The sequence below is a fragment of the Lissotriton vulgaris genome, chromosome 6 (assembly GCF_964263255.1).
Source record: "Lissotriton vulgaris chromosome 6, aLisVul1.2, whole genome shotgun sequence".
NCBI lineage: Eukaryota > Metazoa > Chordata > Amphibia > Caudata > Salamandridae > Lissotriton > Lissotriton vulgaris.
In genome coordinates, this window is record NC_141694.1 from 771,096,064 (window position 1) to 771,121,392 (window position 25,329).

The 25,329-nt window shown below is 45.9% G+C and overlaps 1 protein-coding gene across 2 annotated transcripts in view; it reads left to right on the forward strand.

Moving 5' to 3' along the window:
• The window catches only part of LOC147707959 (amine sulfotransferase-like), a 323,007-nt gene that overhangs the window by 64,362 nt on the left and 233,316 nt on the right, over nt 1-25,329 (forward strand). For both annotated transcript variants that reach the window (XM_086926762.1, XM_086926763.1), the window contains exon 4: nt 22,723-22,849. In XM_086926762.1, coding sequence (XP_086782888.1) covers nt 22,723-22,849 — 127 coding nt within the window. The remainder of the gene's footprint in view (nt 1-22,722; nt 22,850-25,329) is intronic.

Here is a 25,329-nt window from a genome sequence, read left to right on the forward strand (position 1 = left end):
AAGGGCAATCTATCTCGTTACACTATTGTGTAATTTCGTGATTGCTGTGCCATAATTTAGTCTCAGTGTTTCCTCCCTGTCTCTGGATATTTGTATCCCTAGATATTTCAGGTCGGTGTTACACCATTCCAGTGGATAGTCTAAAGGAAAGTCGAGAACCGCAGAGGTTAGAGGGTAGAGTTGTGACTTTCCCCAATTTATTGTCACTCCTGACAGACCACCAAAGGCCACAAATTCTCGCAATAATGCGTTCAGTTTAGTCCGGGGGTCAGTGACATATAGCGTCACATCATCAGCATAGAGTGACACCGATATCTGGCGCTGCAGACACCTGAATGCACTATCATGGTGCAATTGCCGTATTCGACAAGCCAGCGGTTCTATCGCTATCGCGAAGAGGAGTGGGGATAAGGGGCATCCCTGCCTCGTACCTCTTGTTATTACGATCGGGTCTGACAGGTGTCCATTTATTAGAATTTTGGCCGTGGGCTCAGTGTATAATAGCCTCACCCACGCTAGGAAAACAGGTGGAAACCCCATCTTCTGCAGTACCGTAAATAGGTATCTCCATTCCACGGAGTCAAATGCCTTAGACACGTCTAAAATTACCGCCGCAAGGGGAAAATGAGGGGCCACAATCTGTATGAGCGAAAAGAGCGTGCGTAAGTTGTGTGAAGTCGCTCTGGTCGGAACAAAACCCGACTGGTCAGGGAGTATGATCCTCGTCATGAGTAGGGAGAGCCTTGTGGCAAGGACTTTGGCCAGTATTTTCGCATCACAATTGATCAGCGACAGCGGCCTATAGGAATCGCAGAACCTAGAGTCTTTACCCGGCTTTAGTAGGGACGTAATTACCACTTCGCGCATTGATCTGGGCAATAACTCACTTTCTAAGGCATCTTCAAATACTTCCTTGAGAACCGGTGCCATGATAGTTATATAACACTTATAGAATTCCGCTGGTATTCCATCCAGGCCTGGTGCCTTCCCGTTGCTCAAGGACATGATAGCGTCCCTAATTTCATCTAATTCCAGTAGCGCGCTCAGGAATTTCCTATGTATGTCGCTTAGCCAACAGATCGCTACGTCTCCCAGGAACCCACTCAGATCTATCTCCCCCGACGTCTGTGTGGTATAAAGGTGTTCATAGTGAGTTTGAAATGCGTCAGCTATGTTAGCGTTGTCTCTACGCAGTTCGCCATTAAGTATGGGCGCAAAATCCGTTCCGCTCGCGGATTTTGCGGATTTTCTGCAAATTTCCAATCCGCGAATTACCACGAATTTGCCGAAAATTCGTGAATCCGCGAGCAGAACGGATCCGGGGGGCAAAAGTTCAAGCTTCAAGCTTGTAACTATTTTAGAATGGCGCCGGCAAGCTGCCAGCGCCATTCTAAAATAGTTACTAAGTTAGCTTCAACAGGAAGCACTAATAGAAGCAGGTGCTCAAGTTTAACTGAATTCGAGCACCTGCTTTATTTTATCTATTAGTGCTTCCTGATGAAGCTAACTTAGTAACTATTTTAGAATGGCGCTGGCAGCTTGCCGGCGCCATTCTAAAATAAAACAGGAGAGGGGCAGAGGGCAGAAGGGCACAACAACGAGTGTGGCAGAGGGCAGAAGGGCACAACAACGAGTGGGGCAGAGGGCAGAAGGGCACAACAACAAGTGGGGCAGAGGGCAGAAGGGCACAACAACGAGTGGGGCAGAGGGCAGAAGGGCACAACAACAAGTGGGGCAGAGGGCAGAAGGGCACAACAACGAGTGGGGCAGAGGGCAGAATGGCAAAACAACGAGTGGGGCAGAGGGCAGAAGGGCACAAAAACGAGTGGGGCAGAGGGCAGAAGGGCACAAAAACGAGTGGGGCAGAGGGCAGGATGGCACAAAAACGAGTGGGGCAGAGGGCAGAATGGCACAAAAACGAGTGGGGCAGAGGGCAGAAGGGCACAACAACGAGCGGTCTCGCACAAAAAAAAACCTGCGAACATGCAAAGCGCCCCGCGAACACGCAAATTGCCCCGCGAACACACCAAAAAAAATCCGCAAATTCGCAAATTTTGCGGATCGCGAATCCGCAAATTCGCAAATTCGCAAAATTCACCCATACTTATTCGCCATCAGCAGTTTCTATTTCCATAATTACATTAGCGCTTCGTGTCGTGCGTATAACTTCCACTAACGCCTTCCCTGGCCTTTCCCCTTTACCATATCATGCGGGCAATCCAGTATTTGCTACGGAATTTAGCTTCACGTAGCTCCTCTTCCTCATATTCCGTCAACTTACCCCTAAATCGCCGGTGTGCTTCATTCCAATCCGTGCCCTGCATTTTGCTCTCTCCAACTGCTTCATTTCATCCTCCAGCTTTCGGAGTGTGCGCTGTATATCACGCAGCACCCCAAAGCTCTTTGCAATGCACCACCCCCTAACCGTGACCTTGAAAGCCTCCCAAATTGTCGCCACATCATCAACTGCATCCTTATTCCGAGGAAAGAAGTCTATTATGTCAGTTTCTAGTTCTGTTCGAAATACGGTGTCCAGAAGAGCAGTAGGATGCAAACGCCAAGGGGGTCTGGGGCGATCAAAACCCGGCACTGTCAATGTGATTAATACCGGGCAATGATCCGAGTGGGTTCTGGCCAGGTGCCTAGCCATCGTCACTCCAAGGGCCAGTTCCCTGGTCAGAAAACAGTAGTCAAGTCTCGCCCATGTGCCCGTGTATGATGTGAAGTGTGTGCCCTCTTGTTGCGCGGGATGCATGTGTCGCCAACTGTCTATCAACTGCCCCTCCTCTAGGATACCCTGTAAAGCCTTTCTCATCTTAGGGTGATAATGCGTCTGTCCGTCCGCCCTATCCATTTTTGGTGTAACTGCCACATTGAAGTCACCACCCCATATTATGTATTTACTTCCAATATCTAATATTTTCCCCCATAGCATCGAAAAGAATTCCGGAGTATCCATATTTGGTGCGTAGCAGTTAACTATGGTAAAAGTACTACCTCCCAGTCTTCCCCATATCATCACGTACCCGCCAGCTATATCAGTCGTTTTTCCTAATAACGTGAAGGGGAGTGTGCGTTTCAACAGTATGGCCACACCTCTAGCATAGGAGGAGTAGCTGAAAAAAAAAAGGGATCCTGCCCACTTGCCAGCAAAAGAGGGAGTAGTGTGCGGTGGCGTGTGTTTCTCTTGTAATAGTACCACATCAGCCCCATGTCTGTCCAAGTATGCTAATACCTGTCTGCATTTCCTAGCGTCTTTAAGCCCCCTAATGTTCCAAGAGAGTATTGTGAATGTGGAAGCTACCCGTTCAACCATCAGGAAGTGAGGAATACCATTTGCGCACTCGGAACCCTGGCCAGAATGTCACTTCTTTTAACAATGTATCATCCAATATATCCTGTCCTGTCTCCTCAGCACTTTCGTGCAACCCAATCAATCCCACCCCCCCACATGTCCTCCCAAAACAACCATCTAGAAGAGAGCAACAACTACATATCAGTAACCTCATTTCAATCCACCCCCCCCTCCCACTGAAGCATCCCCAACTCGCCAGAATCAATTACCAACCCCCTTCTTAACAAGAAAAATCTCGCCATCAACGTGATGACACTATTCAGCATAGGGGAACACCCATAGGGGATCAGCATCAGAAAGTCACACAGCCACCGTCCCTCCCCCGGTCTCTGTACCTTTATGACCACCCGGGTCTATCAGAGGAGGGGCGGTGGGGCCTGGGATACGTTACCACTAGAAGCACCGTAAGCGTTCGAGTCCTGATGATTATGAAAAGTCTCCAGCATCTCTGCCACTGCGAGGCATATTCTTGCATCTTTTATCAGTCACTGGTGAGGGTTCTCATCATTGTTGCGGCGTATCAAGCGTTTTCATCATCCTCCTGAATGTCATCCTGGTGTTCCTGGTCGCGGTCAGCCGCTCCTCGCTGTGCCCGCTTCAGATGTCGCAGATAGTCCTCCACCTACTGCGGCTTAGTAAAGAAACGTTGTGTGCCTTGATGCATCACGCGGAGGCGTGCAGGGTAGAGTAACGCATAATCAATCTGCGCTGCTCGCAGTTTCTTCTTTACATCCAGGAACTTGCGTCGTTCCTCCTGCACTAATGGGGTGAAATCTGGGTAGATTGAAAACGTCACTCCATCATAAACCAAGTTCCGTTTTGTGCGAGCCGCACGTAGGGCCACATCCCGGTCACGATAGTTCAGAAATCTAGCGATTATGGGACGCGGCGGTTGACCCGGCTTCGGTTGTGGACCCAGAGATCTGTGTGCCCGTTCCACTATAAATTGCGTGGAAAAGGCGTCTGCAGCTATGGTAGTCAGGAGTAATTTTTCAACATAGTCCTCCATGCGCCCAGTGTTGGTGGATTCCGGGATGTTAGTTAAGCGTATGTTGTTGCGTCTGCTTTGGGCTTTTAAATCCTCATTCTTCCTCGCCATCACCCGCAGAAGGTTGTCCATCCTTGCTAGTTGCGTCGTATGAGTGGCAATGGTGTCATCAGCATCTGAAATACGCCTGTCTGCCTCTTTCAATTGTTCGTCGTGCTTATCCACTTTGTGCACGAGGGCGTCCATCCTGGAGGACATACGGTCCACCTTGTCCACCACAGTGGCAAACCCTTGTCTCATTTCTTGGAGTATCTGATGCATATCAAGCTCCTGAGGCGGGTTTCCGTCGTTCAAACTGTCTGCTCCATTGGCATTGGTCATCTGTGCAGCTGATTTATTAGGACCTTTTTTGGGGGGACCAAAGGATAGTTTGGGCTGTATAGTATCCTTTTTCCCCATTCTACCAAACATAGACCAATAGTAAAGGCACACTTCTAATGCACAACTATCAGTCAGCGTAGAATGTTACTACAACACTGGGCAGTCAAGGTCCCCTGCGGAGTCAAGTGTGTGGGTGCAGCCGCCCACCACCACAGTCTACGCTCTTCAGAATGTCCAGTCCACGTAGGGCCGATCAGCGGGTTCGTAAACTCCTCACCAATACTTCTAGGGAGCATGCAGCACCATAAACAAGTGCATCCACAGGTACATGTGCTCTCGTTTTCCACTCAGTCAGTACGATGTGGCACAATCAACAGGACTCAGTATGCCAGTGCAGCCCTGCCAGTCCATGCACTACGCACCGTAGCAGGCGCGCAACACCCATTGAACAAACCGGGCTTCAGCCCCCCCCGTCGTGTGTGGCAGCCCGGGATGAGACAGATCCCGGGCACACACAGAGCCGCACCCGAACAATTCACAGGTCTTTAAAAGACCATTTGAATGTTAATTAGGCCTTGCAGTAGGTTCACCCCTTCTAAGAGCCCCTGCAGCCCCACTCTGCCTACTGATTAAAGGTTCAGCCCCCCAAATTTTTTTCTTAGCCCCCCCCCCCCGAAATTTGGCTCTAGTTGCGCCTCTGCACCGTAGGCCCCCATCCAGTGCAGTACTACGCAGCCGGTGAATATTCGGCGCTTTAAAGGAGCAGCTCCCTCAGCCGTGTGCACCCTCAGTTCCTCTCATGGGTTAAGCAATGTCACTATCGGGAGTCACAGCATGCCCCAATCACGTTCCAGTGCGAGGCCTTTCTACGTCGCGCCCCTGTACCTGCACCACCGGTGATTTCCAGAGACCGCCTCCAGGCCCAGCAATTATCTTCCGCCACGCCAGGGCTTTCAGGATCTCCGTCCTCCTTGACTTGACACCGATAGTGGCCCGGATGTGGCTCCTCTAAGCACAGCCCGCAGATGATAGCTCCGGATCTCGGCAGGCCTCCTGGGTCCGAAACTGCCTAATCCGCCGTAGGACTTGTAGGCCCTTGCCCCTCATGGTGAGCCGCGGACTTTCCTGCCCAACGCCGCCACTCACCATGTCGCATTCCGCTCCAGCACTGCACCCGGTGAGATCATCACTGCAGCATATCTCGGCCTACAGGCGTCTGATCCGTCCCAACTTTTCACCAATGCCGGAGAACAAGGTCAGAGATAAGAGTGCCCCGTTACTTCAGTGTGGCATACTATTTAAACAGGATAACTGCAGGAATTATGGCCCAGGCAGCGGGAGCTTCACCAAGTGGCGGCCATTCCGCTTGTGCGCCCTCTAGCGCCTCCTTCTCTCCATCCTTTTTAGGTCTCGCCTGTCAATGCGTATGCGCATTGAGCTTGCGAGACTATAGGGGCTTAAACAGACTTTAACCAACTTGCGATTCCATGGCGATTCCTTGCAGTGCCCGTCAAATTTAAGCTCAATGCGCAAGCGCATTGACATTAAAAGTGCGTGCACATGAAAGCGACAAGGCTCCCTCCCACGGCTATCCCCACCCCCAGCCGCCAGCACCTCCCATCGCTCTCCCCGCACACAGCCAGGCTCGCATTTCTCCTCCCCCTCCCCAGCCGCCAGCACCTCCCCTCTCCCTCCCTGCAGTTTCAGTCTTAAACCCGCATTTGAGATCTTCGCATTGAATACTAAAACCACCCCCTCAGCCTGCACAACTCATTTAGCAGAAAGGAACGGGCTGCAACTTGCAAAACTCCACGACTCCAAGCGCCACCGCCTCAGCCTGCACAACTCATTTTTTTCCCAGTGAAACAGACTATTTTTTTTAAAAAATTCGCCAGCCTTCGCCATCTGTTCCCCAGCCCCCAGCCGCCAGCACCTCCCCTCTCTCTCCCCGCACACAGCCAGGTTCGCATTTCTCCTCCCCCTCCCCAGCCGCCAGCATCTCCCCTCTCTCTCCCTGCAGTTTCACGGCTGCGGTGAGCAGGTTGACACTACGAGAGCAAACCACTACCAACAGAGCAAAGCTAACATTTGAAATTTACGCGCCCAACCTCGTTTCTACTTTTTTATGTAAACATACTCATATTCTCACTCACATTTTAAAAATAACTTTCTCAACAAACAACACTCTGGGGCAACACTCATGGCCAACACCGCATTACTTAGGGACACCCTAACATCACTCATGGACACCGGCACACTACTTAGGGACACCCCCACGCATCACTCAGGGACACCACCGCATCACTCAGGGACACCACTGTATCACACAGGGACACCACCACACCACTCAGGGACACCACCACATCACCCAGAGACACCACCACATCACTCAGGGACACCACAGCACCACTCAGGGACACCACCGCATCACTCAGGGACACCACCACATCACTCAGGGACACCACTGCATCACTCAGGGACACCACTGCATCACTCAGGGACACCACCGCATCACTCAGGCACACCACTCAGGGACACCACCACTCATCACTCAGGGACATCACTGCATCACTCACGGACATCACCACACCACTCGGGGACACCACCACATCACTCAGAGACACCACCACATCACTCAGAGGCACCACCACATCACTCAGGGACACCACCGCATTACTCAGGGACACCACCACACCACTCATGGACACCATCACATCACTAAGGAAAACCACCTCATCACTCAGGGACACCACCACATCACTCAGGGATAACCACCACATCACTCAGGGACACCACCACCCTAGACGCCAACACCCTAGATGCCAACACCCTAGCCCACACAACCCTAGCCCACACCACCCTAACACCCACCAACCTAGCACATATCACCCTAGCACCCATCACCCTAGCACCCATCACCCTAGCCACAAACACCCTAGCCGCCAACAACGCTAACCGCCAACAACGCTAACCGCCAACAACCCTAGCCGCCAAAAACCCATCACCCTAGCACCCATCACCCTAGCACCCATCACCCTAGCCGCCAACACCCTAGCCGCCAACACCCTAGCTGCCATCACCCTAGCCGCCAACAATGCTAACCGCCAAGAACCCTAGCCGCCAACACCCCCACCCTAGCCGCCACCACCCAAGCCGCCACCACCCAACCGCCACCACTCTACCGCCCACACTCTGCCGCCCACACTCTACCTAACTGATCACCACTACATACAATAACAGTAGTCGCAGCCATGTGCTACATTCACTTGACTCCATGTCCAGGAATTTCTACATTCAAGTAAAAAATAACAAAATTGCTGCAGGACAAACACAAAATTCTGCCAGCTGGTGTAGGAAAGGGAATGCACAGCTCTAATGCAGAGAATGCAATATATATGTCTCTTCCTTTAGTTCACCTAATGCAACACATATCTTCTTTCTGATCAAAAATCAAATAAAGTACGAGGAAAAATAACAAACGTCGCTGAGCACAAATGCAAGAAAATTGAGGGAAACTCAAACACATACATGTAACAATCATCTGATAGGGAAAATTACTGCAGCAGATCTAGTCGAGGGCACAAGATAAAAAATAACCGATTCTAAACTTAAGGACAGGCGAAGAATATGTTTATTTGCAGATTTTTATAAAAAAATGTCATAGCATACAAAAACATACACACCAACTTCCACACACTCACACACACACACACACACTCACCCACCCACTCACGCACTCTCAACCACCCACGCACCACTCTCACCCACCCACACAGACCAGCTCTAATGCAGATAATGCAATATATATGTCTCTTCCTTTAGTTCACCTAATGCAACACATATCTTCTTTCTGATCAAAAAACAAATAAAGTACGAGGAAAAATAACAAACGTCGCTGAGCACAAATGCAAGAAAATTGAGGGAAACTCAAACACATACATGTAACAATCATCTGATAGGGAAAATTATTGCAGCAGATCTAGTCGAGGGCACAACATAAAAAATAACCGATTCTAAACTTAAGGACAGGCAAAGAATATGTTTATTTGCAGATTTTTTTAAAAAAAGTCTTAGCATACAAAAACATACACACCAACTTCCACACGCTCACACACACACATACACACACACACACACACTCACCCACCCACTCACGCACTCTCAACCACCCACGCACCACTCTCACCCACCCACACAGACCAGCTCTAATGCAGAGAATGCAATATATATGTCTCTTCCTTTAGTTCACCTAATGCAACACATATCTTCTTTCTGATCAAAAAACAAATAAAGTACGAGGAAAAATAACAAACGTCGCTGAGCACAAATGCAAGAAAATTGAGGGAAACTCAAACACATACATGTAACAATCATCTGATAGGGAAAACTACTGTCGCAGATCTAGTCGAGGGCACAAAATAAAAAATAACAGATTCTAAACTTAAGGACAGGCAAAGAATATGTTTATTTGCAGATTTTTAAAAAAAAGTCTTAGCTTACAAAAACATACACACCAACTTCCACACGCTCACACACACACACACACACACACACACACACACACACACTCACCCACCCACTCACGCACTCTCAACCACCCACGCACCACTGTCACCCACCCACACAGACTAGCTCTAATGCAGAGAATGCAATATATATGTCTCTTCCTTTAGTTCACCTAATACAACACATATCTTTTTTCTGATCAAAAAACAAATAAAGTACGAGGAAAAATAACAAACGTCGCTGAGCACAAATGCAAGAAAATTGAGGGAAACTCAAACACATACATGTAAAAATCATCTGATAGGGAAAATTACTGCAGCAGATCTAGTCGAGGGCACAAGATAAAAAATAACCGATTCTAAACTTAAGGACAGGCGAAGAATATGTTCATTTGCAGATTTTTATAAAAAAATGTCATAGCATACAAAAACATACACACCAACTTCCACACGCTCACACACACACACACACACACACACACACACACTCACCCACCCACTCACGCACTCTCAACCAACCACGCACCACTCTCACCCACCCACACAGACCAGCTCTAATGCAGAGAATGCAATATATATGTCTCTTCCTTTAGTTCACCTAATGCAACACATATCTTCTTTCTGATCAAAAAACAAATAAAGTACGAGGATAAATAACAAACGTCGCTGAGCACAAATGCAAGAAAATTGAGGGAAACTCAAACACATACATGTAACAATCATCTGATAGGGAAAATTACTGCAGCAGATCTAGTCGAGGGCACTAAATAAAAAATAACCAATTCTAATCTTCAGGACAGGCAAAGAATATGTTTATTTGCAGATTTAAAAAAAAAAAGTCTTAGCATACAAAAACATACACACCAACTTCCACACGCTCACACACACACACACACACCCACCCACTCACGCACTCTCAACCACCCACACACCACTCTCACCCACCAACACAGACACACGCACCCTCACACACCCACGCACGCGCACTCTCTCTCACCCACACACGCACACGCACTCTCTCTCACCCGCACACACACTCTCTCTCACACGCCCTCGCACACTCTCTCTCACGCCCACGCACACTCTCTCTCAAACGCCCACGCACACTCTCTCTCACACGCCCACGCACACTCTCTTTCACATGGCCACAAACCACCGCCACCCACACACCACAGCCGCCCATACACCACAGCCGCCCACACACCACAGTTTGGGGTCCAGCATACGACTGTCAGGCATCCGCTTCGAAACATGTATGTTTGCTATAGACATGGGCAGGAAGAAAAGCAGATGAGGCAACAAGTACTATGAAAAAGGTTTTTATGGTCGGAAAGAGGGAGGAAAGTTGTGATCGTTTAGAAGAAGTGGGCACCCAAAAAAAAGCAAAACACCCATGTTCTATCTCCACCAATCTTAATGGTGGCGCTTTACAAAATTAAAACTTTGCTAAGTGTAGAACATACTCATAGCTGAACAAAAACAACACTATTCTGACCGATGGTGGCGCAAAATACATAAAATGTTACAGACTCACAAAACAAACAGAACACTAATGGGAATCACTTATAATAACAAACAAATAATCACTTCTCTAAATGTTTTTACGCCCTCAAAATTTATGCTGCAGAAAAAATAAACAAAATTTGCAAATTTGAACACAATACTACCCGAACAAATACGGCAGTTACAAATACAAATTGCTAAAAAAAAAAAAAAAACGTTCCCACTATAAAAGGTAAGTCACGCACTTATGCAACATGTTGCACTATTACGACAAAATAATAACCTTTGCCAATATATTCAATCGAATAGTTCACAATACAACAAAAATATAAATAATATGAACATCCAAAAGCTATACATTGCGTTCATACGCAGCAGAGACACCGTCAACTAATAAACAATTTACTTTAAAAAAGACTTTTTTTTTACCGAAACAAACACTAAACTAGAAAAAAATATACAAGTCAACAAATACATACCAAAACACAAAACAATATTAAAAAAAAAAAAATTACCTGTCAGGCGACGCAGCAAACAGACAGCAAACCCGGCACGCCTTCCAAGAACGGCGCGGTCGACAATCAGAGGATTTCCAAAGTTATGCGCTCCAATTAGGACGCTACGTAACACAACGTACCAATCTCATTGGCTGTGAAACACGTCAATCAAAAAAAGAACATAAACACAAAAAAACACTAGACCGCTACACTAACAAACGTAAGTAACGTTAGGGAACATTAGCACATCTGCCATTTTCATTTAATACACACACACACAACACACACACAAAAGAAAAACAACACACATTTATATAAAAACACACACACATCCACAACACACACACCCAAAAAAATAGAACTAAAACTCCACAATAGCAAATATACACACACACACACACACCAACACACACACACAACAGCCCCCTCACCCTCACAACCCTCTCACCCTCACCCCCTCACACCCCCACACCCTCACACACTCACACCACCTCACCCTCACACCCCCTCACCCTCACACACCCTCGCTCCCCTCACGCCCTCACCCCCTCACAACCCTCTCACCCTCACTCCGCCTCACACCCTCACCCTCACACACCCTCACCCCCCCTCACCCTCGCACCCTCTCACCATCACCCCCTCACCCTCACACACCCTTACCCTCATCCCCTCACCCTCACACACCCTCAGTCAACCTCACACCCTCACCCTCACACCCCCTAACCCACACCCCACCCCCTCACACACCCTCACTCACCCTCACCCTCCTACACCGTCACACACTGTCACCCTCACCCTCACACACCCTCACACACCCTCACCCTCACACCCCCTCACTCACCCTCACCCTCACACACCCTCACACACCCTCACCCTCACACCCCTCACCCTCACACCCCTCACCCTCACACACCTCACCCTCAAACCACTCAGTGCTACAACACATATTGTGTTACAATAGGTGTCACATTTGCGAAACATAAAACTATTGGCATTGTAAATAACAAAGCTATTAATTTTGCTACTTTCAAAACAAGCACATAAATAAAAAATGTGTCCTTTACAATACCAATCGCTCAAAATTTCCTAATGCGAGACCTATTGCATTGCTGTGCTTCTCTCCCCTGCTGCACTCTCCTGCTCTCTAGAGATGTGGCCTAACGACCAGAGCTGCCATCTAAGTAACGTACATACAAAACATTTTGCATTCCAAATGCTATAGGTGTCACATTCGCAAAAGTTATAACTATTGGCGTTGTAAATGACAAAGCTATCAATGTAGCTATTTTAAAAACCAACAAATAAATACAATATTTTTCATTTACAAGACCAATAGCTCCAACTTTTCTAATGCGAGACCTATTGCATTTCGAATGCTTGTTTCAGTTTTTTGCTCTTCCTTCTCTCCATCCTTCTTTCAGTTTTTTGCCCTTCCTTCTCTCCATCTATCTTTCAGTTTTTTACCCTTCCTTCTCTCCATCCTTCTTTATTTTTCCTTGTAACTTTTTTCCTTCATACATTCCTTTATGCACTTTTTTTCTGTTGATGCATCTTTCATTTTGCCAACCATCCTTCCTTTTCTCTATCCTTTTTTCTTTCAGTCCATACTGAAATGTTTTGGACTTTTTTCTACTGTACATTGTTTCTGTCATCTCTCCTTCCTTTTTGCGACCTGTCCACCTCTCCATTCATTCATTATATCCTTCCTTCATCCACCACTGTATTTTCTCTCCAACATCAATGTGAAAGGACAGGAATGGGCCGTATTTATGAAATACGGTGCATTCCTGTCCTTTCCTCCTGAGGTGGTGCACAATTTGCTGCCTATTGTCAATGCATGCACTCTTGCACTAGGGGCACCTTCCTGCACAAAAACAATTCTGAGAGGCGTTTACCTCTTTCTATGTCTGCTGCGGAATGCAGCACACATGGAAAGAGGAAAAAATTAGGAGAAATAAAAATATTTCTCCCCGTTACGCCTGGTCTGGGGAGGCATAAGGTTTTTGTGCTGCCCCAGGTTTACGTGATTAAGTACATTTGGGGCAGCATCAAAATCCATGGGTGTTGCGTGGGAAAAAACAGCTGAACGCCCATGGAACACCTCCCTGGTGCAGAGTAAGGCAGCGGAGTGACTTGCTCTGCCTTATCTTACTCCATAACTATGAGGCCACGTAAAGTGGCTTTGCGTGGCCTCATAGATATGCTTGTCAGGCTTGCTCTGCCGGAGCATAAAAAAAAGTGACGCTCCGGCGGTGCAAGCCTCTCACAAATAAGCCCTCGGGAATCTGTGGGAAGCACAAACAAAGCCAAGGACTTGTAATGTTTCATCTAGTCAACCTGTTCAAATCACATCAGCCCCCACACATAATACATTTCTCTTTTTGGATTAATTAGAGACAATGGTTGATTTAGGAAAGATAATCATGTGGATGACTACTAATTGTAGTTGTGTTGAGAGTGTGGAAGTATTAATTATCTATTACTTGTCCCAACAGAAGAGCCTATACATCGTGATACTACGGAGGGCGTTTGCAAATGACTTAAAATGCTTGTATTTTTACTAAGCAAAAGATGATTATTGGGAGAATTTTATTAAAACATACAACATTATTTCATTACATGAAATCTGGGAAACAAATACTCATGAATAAGATGGATATTCTACTTTTATTGTACCAGAGCTATGGCAGAGCCAAAGGGGGTGTATTAGTATGGGTGGACGCACATTGGATGTAACATTGAGATAGTCTATGCTAGATTTCCAAATATTCAGGTTTTAATTAAAAACTAAGGACCTATTTTAAATTCCTTATATTAGTTAATGTCTTAATAGTACTTTGATACTCTCTGACTGCTCCAATTTTTAAAAGCTATTTATCTGCATTGTTTCATAAGCATCTAATGAAATTTGCTCATTTTTGTGTTCCATTGTAGTTCCATTGTGGAGTGTTTTCTCTGTCACCTAGATCTTCTATATTAGAATGTAATGCTGCGTAAAAAGTCAGTTGGTATTGGGCCTAATGGTTATTGAGATTTGTTTTGGTGTTTCTCTTGTGTCTTACTTAATACATTCTACATTTTCACCTCAACGCTTCCGGTTGCTCTTTCTCTCTACAAGGACTGAGTGGTGAAGGACCATACATGCCTCTTGTGGCTGTACTGTGTTTACAGTAAACAGAACAGGTGTGAGGAGGCATTATTGCTGTAGGCAAGAAAACTCCTCACATCACACCATGAGAATAGTGTTGTACCACAGAAGAGAATGTCGCTGCAGGAGACATCATGAGAGACAACACTGCAGCTGAGTAAAGTGTAAAAAAGGAAAGTGATCAATGCTGTTGACAAGTATGAAAGTGCAAGGAAACTAAGTGGGTGTGGCAAAGGAAGTGATCCAAAGAACCCTGTTGATTTTGGAGAAGAAAGTCCGAATACAAAAAGCTATTTTACTACACGCCTTGGGATTTAGGCGACTGAAGGTTTAGCATATACAGGTTGTGAGGAAAAAGAAGGGAAGAGGTAATATTGGTGTTTTAGTGTCCCAAGTTCTATACCTGTGGCCAGGCTGGATGAGAATCCATCGATAAGCTTGCTGCATCCTTGAGACTTTGTTTGAGTCTGTCTGTAAGTTCTACTAGATCAGATTATGTTGCATATGTGGAGTAAAAAGAGTTAATAAAAGTTATAGGTATTACAGGTCCCTAGTCTGAGTCATATAATTTGCACGAGAAATGCTATGGAGAACACCATAGAATTAGCAAATAGATAACTAAAGAGAAAAAAAGTAAAGTGGAAGAGGACATTTGCGTGGTGGAGCTATATAAAATGAACAAGCATTTGCAATGCAATAGGTCTTGCATTAGAAAAGTTTGAGCTGTTGGTATTGTAAATGACAAATTTTGTATTTATGTGTTGGTTTTGAAAATAGCGAAATTAATAGCTTTGTCATTTACAATGCTAATAGGTATAGCTTTCGCAAATGTGACACCTATAGCATTTGTAATGCAATATCTGTTTTATTTACGTGACTTACATGTATTGATATTACAAATAAATGGCTTTTATTTATTTTTTAATAATTAATACTTAAATAAAAGCTATTGTAATTTATAATGGCAATAGCTTAAAGTTTTGTAAATAACTTTTGTGGAGATTATGTTTAGTGTATTTTATTGTGATGAAAATCCAAGAATAGATGTGAAATATTAACATCTTTTTTGTGACATTTATAATAAAGCTTGAAACATTGAGAGAACATATTTGAACTAGTTGTTGTTGAATGGTTGCACAGATTGATGCTGTGGTGGTGCTGAGTGATGTTGTGGTGCCCCTGAGTGATGCTGTGGTGGTGCTGAGTGATGTTGTGGTGATGTGATATATAGAGTGAGGGCGATCGATAGATAGAGAAAGGGCGATAGAGTGGGAGCGATGGATAGAGTGGGGGCGATAGATAAATAGAGTGAGGGTGATAGATAGATAGATAGATAGATAGATAGATAGATAGATAGATAGATAGATTGATAGATTGATAGAGTGAGGGCGATAGATAGATATAATTATGTGGCACTGAGTGGTATTGTGTGGAGTGTGTGTGTTGCATTCAGTAGAGTGTAATTATGGGGCGTGTAATTATGTAGCACTGAGTGGTATTTGGAGTGTATGTTGCATTGAGTGCAGTGTAATTATGTGGCGTGTAATTATGTGGCACTGAGTTGTATTTGGAGTGTATGTTGCATTGAGTGCAGTGTAATTATGTGGCGTGTAAATATGTGGCACTGAGTGGTATTTGGAGTGTATGTAGCATTGAGTGCAGTGTAATTATGTGGCGTGTAATTATGTGGCACTGAGTTGTATTTGGAGTGTATGTTGCATTGAGTGCAGTGTAATTATGTGGCGTGTAATGGTGTGGCACTGAGTGCTATTTGGAGTGTATTGTTGCATTGAGTGCAGCGTAATTATGCGGCGTGTAATTATGTGGCACTGAGTGATATTTGGAGTGTATGTTGCATTGCGTGCAGTGTAATTATGTGGTGTGTAATTATGTGGCACTGAGTGGTATTTGGAGTGTATGTTGCATTGAGTGCAGTGCAATTATGTGGCGTGTAATTATGTGGCACTGAGTGGTATTTGGAGTGTATGTAGCATTGAGTGCAGTGTAATTATGTGGCGTGTAATTATGTGGCACTGAGTGGTATTTGGAGTGTATGTAGCATTGAGTGCAGTGTAATTATGTGGCGTGTAATTATGTGGCACTGAGTTGTATTCGGAGTGTATGTTGCATTGAGTGCAGTGTAATTATGTGGCGTGTAACTGTGTGGCACTGAGTGGTATTTGGAGTGTATGTTGCATTGAGTGCAGTGTAATTATGTGTAGTGTAATTATGTGCACTGAGTAGTATTTGGAGTGTATGTTGCAGTGAGCGCAGTGTAATTATGTAGCATATAATTATGTGGCACTGAGTGGTATTGTCTGGAGTGTATGTTGTATTTAGTAGAGTGTAATTATGTGGCGTGTAATTATGTGGCACTGAGTGGTATTTGGAGTGTATGTTGCATTGAGTGCAGTGTAATTATGTAACATATAATTATGTGGCACTGAGTGGTATTGTGTGGAGTGTGTGTTGCATTGAGTACAGTGTAATTATGTGGCTTGTAATTATATGGCACTGAGTGGTATTTGGAGTGTATGTTGCATTGAGTGCAGTGTAATTATGTGGCATTGAGTGGTATTTGGAGTGTATGTTGCATTGAGAGCAGTGTAATTATGTGGCGTGTAATTAGGTGGCACTGAGTGCTATTTGGAGTGTATTGTTGCATTGAGTGCAGCGTAATTATGCGGCGTGTAATTATGTGGCACTGAGTGATATTTGGAGTGTATGTTGCATTGCGTGCAGTGTAATTATGTGGTGTGTAATTATGTGGCACTGAGTGGTATTTGGAGTGTATGTTGCATTGAGTGCAGTGCAATTATGTGGCGTGTAATTATGTGGCACTGAGTGGTATTTGGAGTGTATGTAGCATTGAGTGCAGTGTAATTATGTGGCGTGTAATTATGTGGAACTGAGTGGTATTTGGAGTGTATGTAGCATTGAGTGCAGTGTAATTATGTGGCGTGTAATTATGTGGCACTGAGTTGTATTCGGAGTGTATGTTGCATTGAGTGCAGTGTAATTATGTGGCGTGTAACTGTGTGGCACTGAGTGGTATTTGGAGTGTATGTTGCATTGAGTGCAGTGTAATTATGCGGCGTGTAATTATGTGGCACTGAGTGGTATTTGGAGTGTATGTTGCATTGAGTGCAGTGTAATTATGTGTAGTGTAATTATGTGCACTGAGTAGTATTTGGAGTGTATGTTGCAGTGAGCGCAGTGTAATTATGTAGCATATAATTATGTGGCACTGAGTGGTATTGTCTGGAGTGTATGTTGTATTTAGTAGAGTGTAATTATGTGGCGTGTAATTATGTGGCACTGAGTGGTATTTGGAGTGTATGTTGCATCGAGTGCAGTGTAATTATGTAACATATAATTATGTGGCACTGAGTGGTATTGTGTGGAGTGTGTGTTGCATTGAGTACAGTGTAATTATGTGGCTTGTAATTATATGGCACTGAGTGGTATTTGGAGTGTATGTTGCATTGAGTGCAGTGTAATTATGTGGCATTGAGTGGTATTTGGAGTGTATGTTGCATTGAGTGCAGTGTAATTATTTAGCATGTAATTATGTGGCACTAAGTGGTATTTGGAGTGTATGTTGCAATAAGTGCAGTGTAATTATGTGGCGTGTAATTATATGGCACTGAGTGATATTTGGAGTGTATGTTGCGTGAGCGCAGTAATTATTTAGCATATAATTATGTGGCACTGAGTGGTATTATGAGGAGTGAATGTTGTATTCAGTAAAGTAATTGTGTGGCGTGTAATTATGTGGCACTGAGTGGTATTGTTTGGAGTGTATGTTGCATTGTAATTATGTAGCATATAATTATGTGGCATTGAGTGGTATTGTGTGGAGTGTGTGCTGCATTCAGTAGAGTGTAATTATGTGGTGTGTAATGATGTGGCATTGAGTGGTATTTGGAGTGTATGTTGCGTTGAGCGCAGTGTAATTATGTAGCATATAATTACGTGGCACTGAGTGGTATTGTGTGAGTGTATGTTGTATTCAGTATAGTGTAATTGTGTGGCATATAATTATGTGCCACTGAGTGTGCACCTCTTGGCCTGCCCACTTGCCCAAACGTCAGTGGTGAACGGGGCTGCCCTCTAGTGTACAACCTATGAGAGACATTCAGTGACTAAATGTGTGATACTTAAAGTGACTCTTTCTTGCAACCAAAATGATGCAATGAAGTCCATGGAAACAGACAAAAATCTGATATCAACCTCATTTGTGCAACAAGAAAGTCGAACTCTGCAGCAGGTGCTTTTAAAGCTATTATTTAATTTTTAAATAATCAGCACCCTCCACCCAACCTCAGCTCCAGGTGCGACTGAACCACAAGTAACAAAGGGATCTCTGTCACAAAAGCAGAAACCACTGAGCTATTGACATACAATCCAGTTCTGTAATGGTGGCAGACTTTTTTTTATATGAGGCATATTAACCCTCTGCACTACTTATGGTAAGAGTGAAAACTGCCAGTAGAGAAAACTGTGACCTCTCTCCAGTGGGAACATTAATCGCAGGACTTATCTGTGACTTTCACTTAGCAAGTCTCTTAGTGCTGCAAAATTAAAGCCTGCTGCTTCGTACTGTGAAGCAGGGATATTACATCCTTTAAACTAATAAATCAGAAAAACTACAATTTTAATTAGACAAAACTACTGCATTAGATGGCCCTGCATTTACAGCACAGACAAACAACTTTATTGTGCATATTTGCAGCATGGCGCTATACTGTGCTGGAGCCCCCTCCTCATTCACGTAATAAACATTTTAACTGTCAGCAGCAGTAAATTATTATATTAAAATGTGACTTACTAAGAACCTTGATGGAATTATCCACTTAGAGGAGCTGCTGGCGTGGCACCGAGGACATCGTTAGTCTCTCTTCTTGAGAGTCAGCGAGCGAGCCGTGCTGCACTGCCTTAGCCAGTGCCACTTTCTCTCACCATGATGAGACTCACTTATCCTGTAGTGGTGACTCCGGGCACAAGTTAGGCTCTTCATGGGCAGGGCACAGCAACAGCACAGGCGAGGTCAGGAGGAGGTGAGCAGGTGATAGGTTCCAGAACACCAGCCTCCTCCTTTAACTCTAAGCCAGGCAGCATGATGACATGCTACAGAACAGCAAGGAATTCCTGGGTGCCTTACGGCCCAACTGGCGTGTGGGAAATTGTACATCTTGCCACAGTCTGGGCCCACCGGACACGTCTCCTCCCCAACCAACAGTGTTTCCACGTGGGACCTGGCGGTACACTGGGAACATCTACAGAAAGCAGGGTTGGCACTAGTTTGAAGAGCTTTCTAGTATAACAAAGAAAGCCTTCTTTAAAACAATAAAGATCTACCTCCTTGAAATGCGTCAGGGCCACAGTGGAGAGTACCAGTTCGAAGCAGTCTGCATTACCTTCATTCTAAACTTCTGCTTTAATCGCGGCCCGGCCGCCCGCAACATGCAGTTTCACTGCGTGCACCAAATCAAACATTTTAATCATGATGAGTGTCACCGTCCCTGACGGTGACAATCATCACGATTAACATTTTTGATTTATTGCTGCGATGGTGCGCAACTCAAGCCACCTGACCTCGTCCTCGCTCTGTTCTCCTCACAATCAAGTCCACGCTGCAGATTAGAACAGGGCCTATACCTTTAGCATTGTTTTAAATTTAATCCCGGCCCGGTCGCGATGCCCGCCCAGTCCCAGTGCCCAAGATGATTCATTGCCGAGTAATGGACGGACAAACTCACCTGCTGCTGGCGGCAAACGACAGGGCCCAGGCCAGGGGCTAGAAATAGTTAAATTATGGCGGCAACTCAGTCTCATCCTCTCAGTCTCTGGGACCGGATGCCAGGCCAATCACACACACTTGTGCGAGCTGCAATGCGCATGTGGCATGCAGGGAACCACCAGCCCCACCCTAAGGGTGAACTGCACTCTGAAGACGGCGGCAGAGGAGTCATCTGCGTGCTGCGCGCCGGCACTTCCTCTGCTCCTGATTATTGAATTTCCAAGGCTGCTGCACCGGTCACGGGCGGTTTCTAAGCGAGAGCCTTCCTCGCTGTACTGTGGACGGGAGACGCTGTGCCCGCCTCCCTGCTCGGGCCGCGCAGTCATTGGCGGCCGCCGAGGCAGGAAGACAGGCAAATACGGAGGAGACGTGGGCGGGGCCTGATCGAGGTTTCCGCTTCCCCCTGCCTGGGGGAAACTTTAGCTGTCGTTGCCGGTCTCCCATGCGGTGGAGGGAGACCGGAGTTGCTGCAGAAAGCCCCGGGTCCCAGGAGGGGGCCCGGGTGAAGGGGAAGCCGGTGGAGCTGCGCGGGGCTCGCTCCATCATACAGGAGCCCCTACATGAGGAGATGCCGCCGCAGGAGCCCCTAAGAACGGGAGCTCCAGAGCAGACCGGCAGCCTACCGGTAAGTGGGGCCGGTGGTGTGGTAGCAGAGGGGGGCGTTGGGGCACATTGCCGGTGGCCGCCCCCCCCCCCCTGTGCTTTCCCTCCCTGCGGGTGCCCGTGTTGAAAACAGTGTGCACGGCGCCGTGCTGGACGTTCGCGCACCCAAATCCACACAAAGCTCGTAACACCCTCCTGTGCCTAATTCCCCCGAGACGGGCAGCTATACGTCTCTAGCTGGACGCATCCTTCGGATGCTAACTCCAGCGAGACCTAAAAAGGGGAGAAAAGTAAAAACATAAAGAAGTATGTAATTTATTGTGCAACATCACCACTAGGAGTTTCTAAATATTTTCCTACATTGGGGAAGGACGCTTGTACTGAGTATGAGATAAAAGGACATGATTTTTCAAGGATGTGCAAAGAAAAGAAAAGCCCCATGTTCAGAGCGGAGAAACAGCAATAGCACTTGTGCATTTACATCACGGTCTTTGTCTTCCCGTAAGAAATTCAGGCCGGGCAGTGATTGATGATAAGTCACAGTTGAGTCTCGACCGTGCAAGTTATTCCACTCCCCTACGAGGTCTCAGTGGTGGGTGGTCAGAGTCCTCAAATGCACAGAGGCCCACACTGAGTTCCCTCTAGTTCCACCATGCCACAAGGCTCTCTCTCACCAGTCTCCTGCCCACAAACGCAGGCCTCCTTGGTAGTTCAGCCCTGGCTACGGTGGTGCCACGCGGCCTACGTCCCCACCACACTGAAACTCTCGAACTTGGGCTGTTGTGGCTTTTAGTACAGAGGTGCCACAGGAAGGGTCCCCCACACAATATGGGTTCATTCTGGACCAGGTTGCATGATTAAAACACGATTCTTAGTTGGCCCAGAACCGAGCTCACTAGAGTATGTCTTAAATGTCTGCCATCTTGGCCACGCCCCCACCATTTGTGACTTTTAAATGGACTTCAAGCGGAGTACTGAACTAACAGACTCAAAATCATGCCTTAAATTATTCTCTTGCTCTCACTTTATTGTGGCATCAAATGTGCTTAAATATGACTTTATCCCAAGACAGGTCTTCAACTAGGAGATGATTCACTCAGCCAAAGATTCTGATTTACTATTGAAGGGTCCAAGTATTGCCTCATTAGACTGTGTTATTTTAGTAGTTGTTACCTTCTTTAAAATGCTCTTCAGCATCGTTTTAAACAGTTTGTATTTGGAAGCAGATCAAAGCGATTTACCAGATTCATATTGTTTCTCTGTTTGATCAATCTCAATTTTTATAATCTTTGAATTAGCTTTTAGCTATTGTTTGGACCTAATCTCCCCTTACTACACTGAGTTGCTAGTTTCAAGTAATTCTGAAGAGCTGGCTAGCACCACAATTGGAAAACAGGGCTGCCAGTGACTGTTGTCCCACACTATTAAGGGAGCACAATGGTCGCTAGACTTTCCTGTCATACCAAAGCATCTACTAAATAGCAAATAATTCTAGACTGATTAAACTGCACTTGCAGACATAGGTAATACTATTCACTCCGTATAATTGGATCCAGGTCTTCCAACAGATTCTGCCACTGAGATGCGTTTATTGACAGTTTCTCTGTCTGCATTACTCATCTAGTCCAACACATGAGTACATGTGCCCCAACCTGTATCATTGGCATTGCAATAGAAAACCTGCCACCCTAAACCCCCCAAAATTAATAGTGATTCTATAACCTTCAGGGTGAGATGTTGACATGCACAATACACCTTAAACAGCAATTAAATGGGAGTAGGCAGTAGAAGTATAAGGGAAAAGCCATTTAGTAACCTACACTCATAGACAATTCAGTGCTTAAGGGGTTTATTTGGCATATAGAACAAAAACCTTAATAACATGCAAGTGTTGTTTGTTCTGTGTTAAACAGTTCTTGTCTTTCATATTTTTCTACAGGTTATCTATGTAGCTAGAAATCCGAAAGATGTTATGGCTTCGTTCTACCATTTCGAACACATGATCAGGCTGGCTCAAGAGTCACCCAATTTTGAACATTTTTTGAAGAAGTATTTAGCTGGACATGGTAATAATGTGTTTTCTTATGTATCAGATATTGTTAAGTATAGTGCTTCTTTGTTTACCTCTTTCATTGAAAACTGGTCTTTGAACATCTGTGTTATCATTCCTATCTATCATGCATTATTATTCATTGTCATTTTTTAATATTTCCATATACACTACATTCACTCTCTACAGAAATAGAGCATCGTTTCAGACATCCATTTTAAACAAGCTTTGCAAAGGCAGTAGGCCACAAAAACTGTCTGGTAATTGCTGGGCGATGTTGGCCCGAACGAAAATCCCATAATGAAGCAAAAACAGTGTTATTAAAGGGAGTCAGAAGATGACATTTGTGTTGTAAATGGTAAATATAAAAGGCATGCACAGAAAAATATAGCCACGCCGACCCAGATACTTTTGATAATAGACTAGCACTTGAGTTGCTTCTTTAATAATTCCTATTGGTGCACATGTCTCTATTTTGTAAGCAATAAAAGCTGTACATCCAATGACTTGTTACTATGACAGCAACGTAAAACAAATGAATGGGCATAGACAATGATTCAGTACCATTTTGCCTTCATAATATGTTAAGGAAGCCAAACTGCACTTACTCCCTAAAAGAAAAAGCCATAAATCGACTATTCAAATGGTGTTGTGTCACCAAGTGAATACATAACACAGCACACACTGACTCTCATTGATAAGCCACGTCATATCACATTTATAGTCAAAGAAAAGAACGATTTGATGCTACATGTTGAAAACTGGGCTTCTTTGCAGATGCCCCCTTTTTGCCCCAATTTTAACTGTGAAGTGCTGGTTTTTGACTCAGATAGTGCACTGGGACCTGCTAAACAGGCCGCCGTGCCAGGGCTCTTTCCCCTAAAAATAATGTGAATTGGTACACCCAATTGGCAAGGTACTTATTCCCCTTATAAATCACTGGTATATTTTACCAGTGGTACCCAGGGCAAGGGTGGTAAATGGGTCGCCGGGGCTGCAACACTGTATTGTGCCACCCTGTGCGACCCAAGTAAATGTGTGCCTGCAGGTCTGCACAATAAGCCTTTCTGCTTGAAAGAGACAATGCACACACTCCGTGCCGCAGGGTCACTATTACAAATCAATCAATCAATGTTAATGTTGACTCCTCACCCGTAAGGTTCTCAAGGCGCAGGGGTGGGGGCTGCAGGTTCCAGCCCATCAAGGAGGGAGTCCATCGAAGAGCCAGGTCTTGAGGCCTCTTAAGAAGATGGGAAATGATGATGTCTGTCTGAGGTGGAGCGGAAGGGCGTTCCAGAGGGAGCGGCCTCCCGATCTGGTTTTTCTGGTGCGTGGGACCACGGCGTAGGAGAGCTGGGATGATCGTAGGATCCTTTGGGGTGCGTGGAATTTGAGTTGGCTGTTCAGGTATGCTGGTCTGGTGTCGTGGAGTGCCTTGTGTGCGTGGGTGAGCATCTTGAAGGTGACTCTTGCCTTGATGGGAAGCCAGTGGAGTGTACGCAGGTGCTGGGAGATGTGACAATGTTTTGGCAGGTTGAGGACCAGTCTTGTGGTGGTGTTCTGGATGTTCTGTAGCTTGCGGGTGAGGTTTTTGTTTATTCTGGCATAGAGTGTGTGGCTGTAGTTGAGTCTGCTGGTGACCAAGGTGTGAGTGACGGTGTTTCTGTGTTCAAGGGGGATCTATTTGAAGGTCTTACATAGGAGGCGGAGAGTGTGGAAGCAGAAGGACGAGACTGAGTTGATCTGGCAGTCCATTTTGTGCTCGGAGTCCAGGATGATTCCCAGGTTGCGTGCGTCATCCGTTGGGGCGGGCGGGTTTCCGAGAGCGGGGGGCCACCAGGTGTCGTTCCAGGCATCGGGGTTTGGGCACATGATGAGTTCTTCCATCTGGTTGGTGTTTAGTTGTAGGCAGCTGTTTTTCATCCATTTGGCGACAGCTTCCATGCTTTCTCAAAAGTTTGGTCTGGCGGTGTTCGGTTTGTTGGCTAGGGAGAGGATGAGTTGGGTGTCGTCTGCGTATGAAACAATGTTGAGTCCATAGGTTTTGACGATGGGACGAGCGGAGCCATCTAGACGTTGAAGAGCGTCTGGTGGAGGGAGGACCCCTGAGTGACCCCGCAGGTGATTGGTTTGGGGTCCGAGAGGCAAGGAGGGAGTCTGACCCGCTGTGTTCTGCCAGAGAGGAAGGAGCTGATCCAGTCGAGGGCCTTGTCCTTGATCCCTGCGTGGTGAAGTCTGCGTATTAGGGTGCGGTGGGAGACTGTGTCAAATGCCGCTGAGAGGTCGAGGAGGATGAGGGCTACTGTATCTTCTTTGTCCAGTAGGGTGCAGATGTCGTCTATTACATCAAGGAGGGTGGTTTCCGTACTATGCTTTTTGCCTGAAGCCGGATTGGGAGGAGTTGAGGATGTTGTGCTCTTCGATGAATATGGGGAGCCGGATGTTGATGGCTTTCTCAATAACTTTTGCAGGGAACGGAGGGAAGGAGAAGGGTCC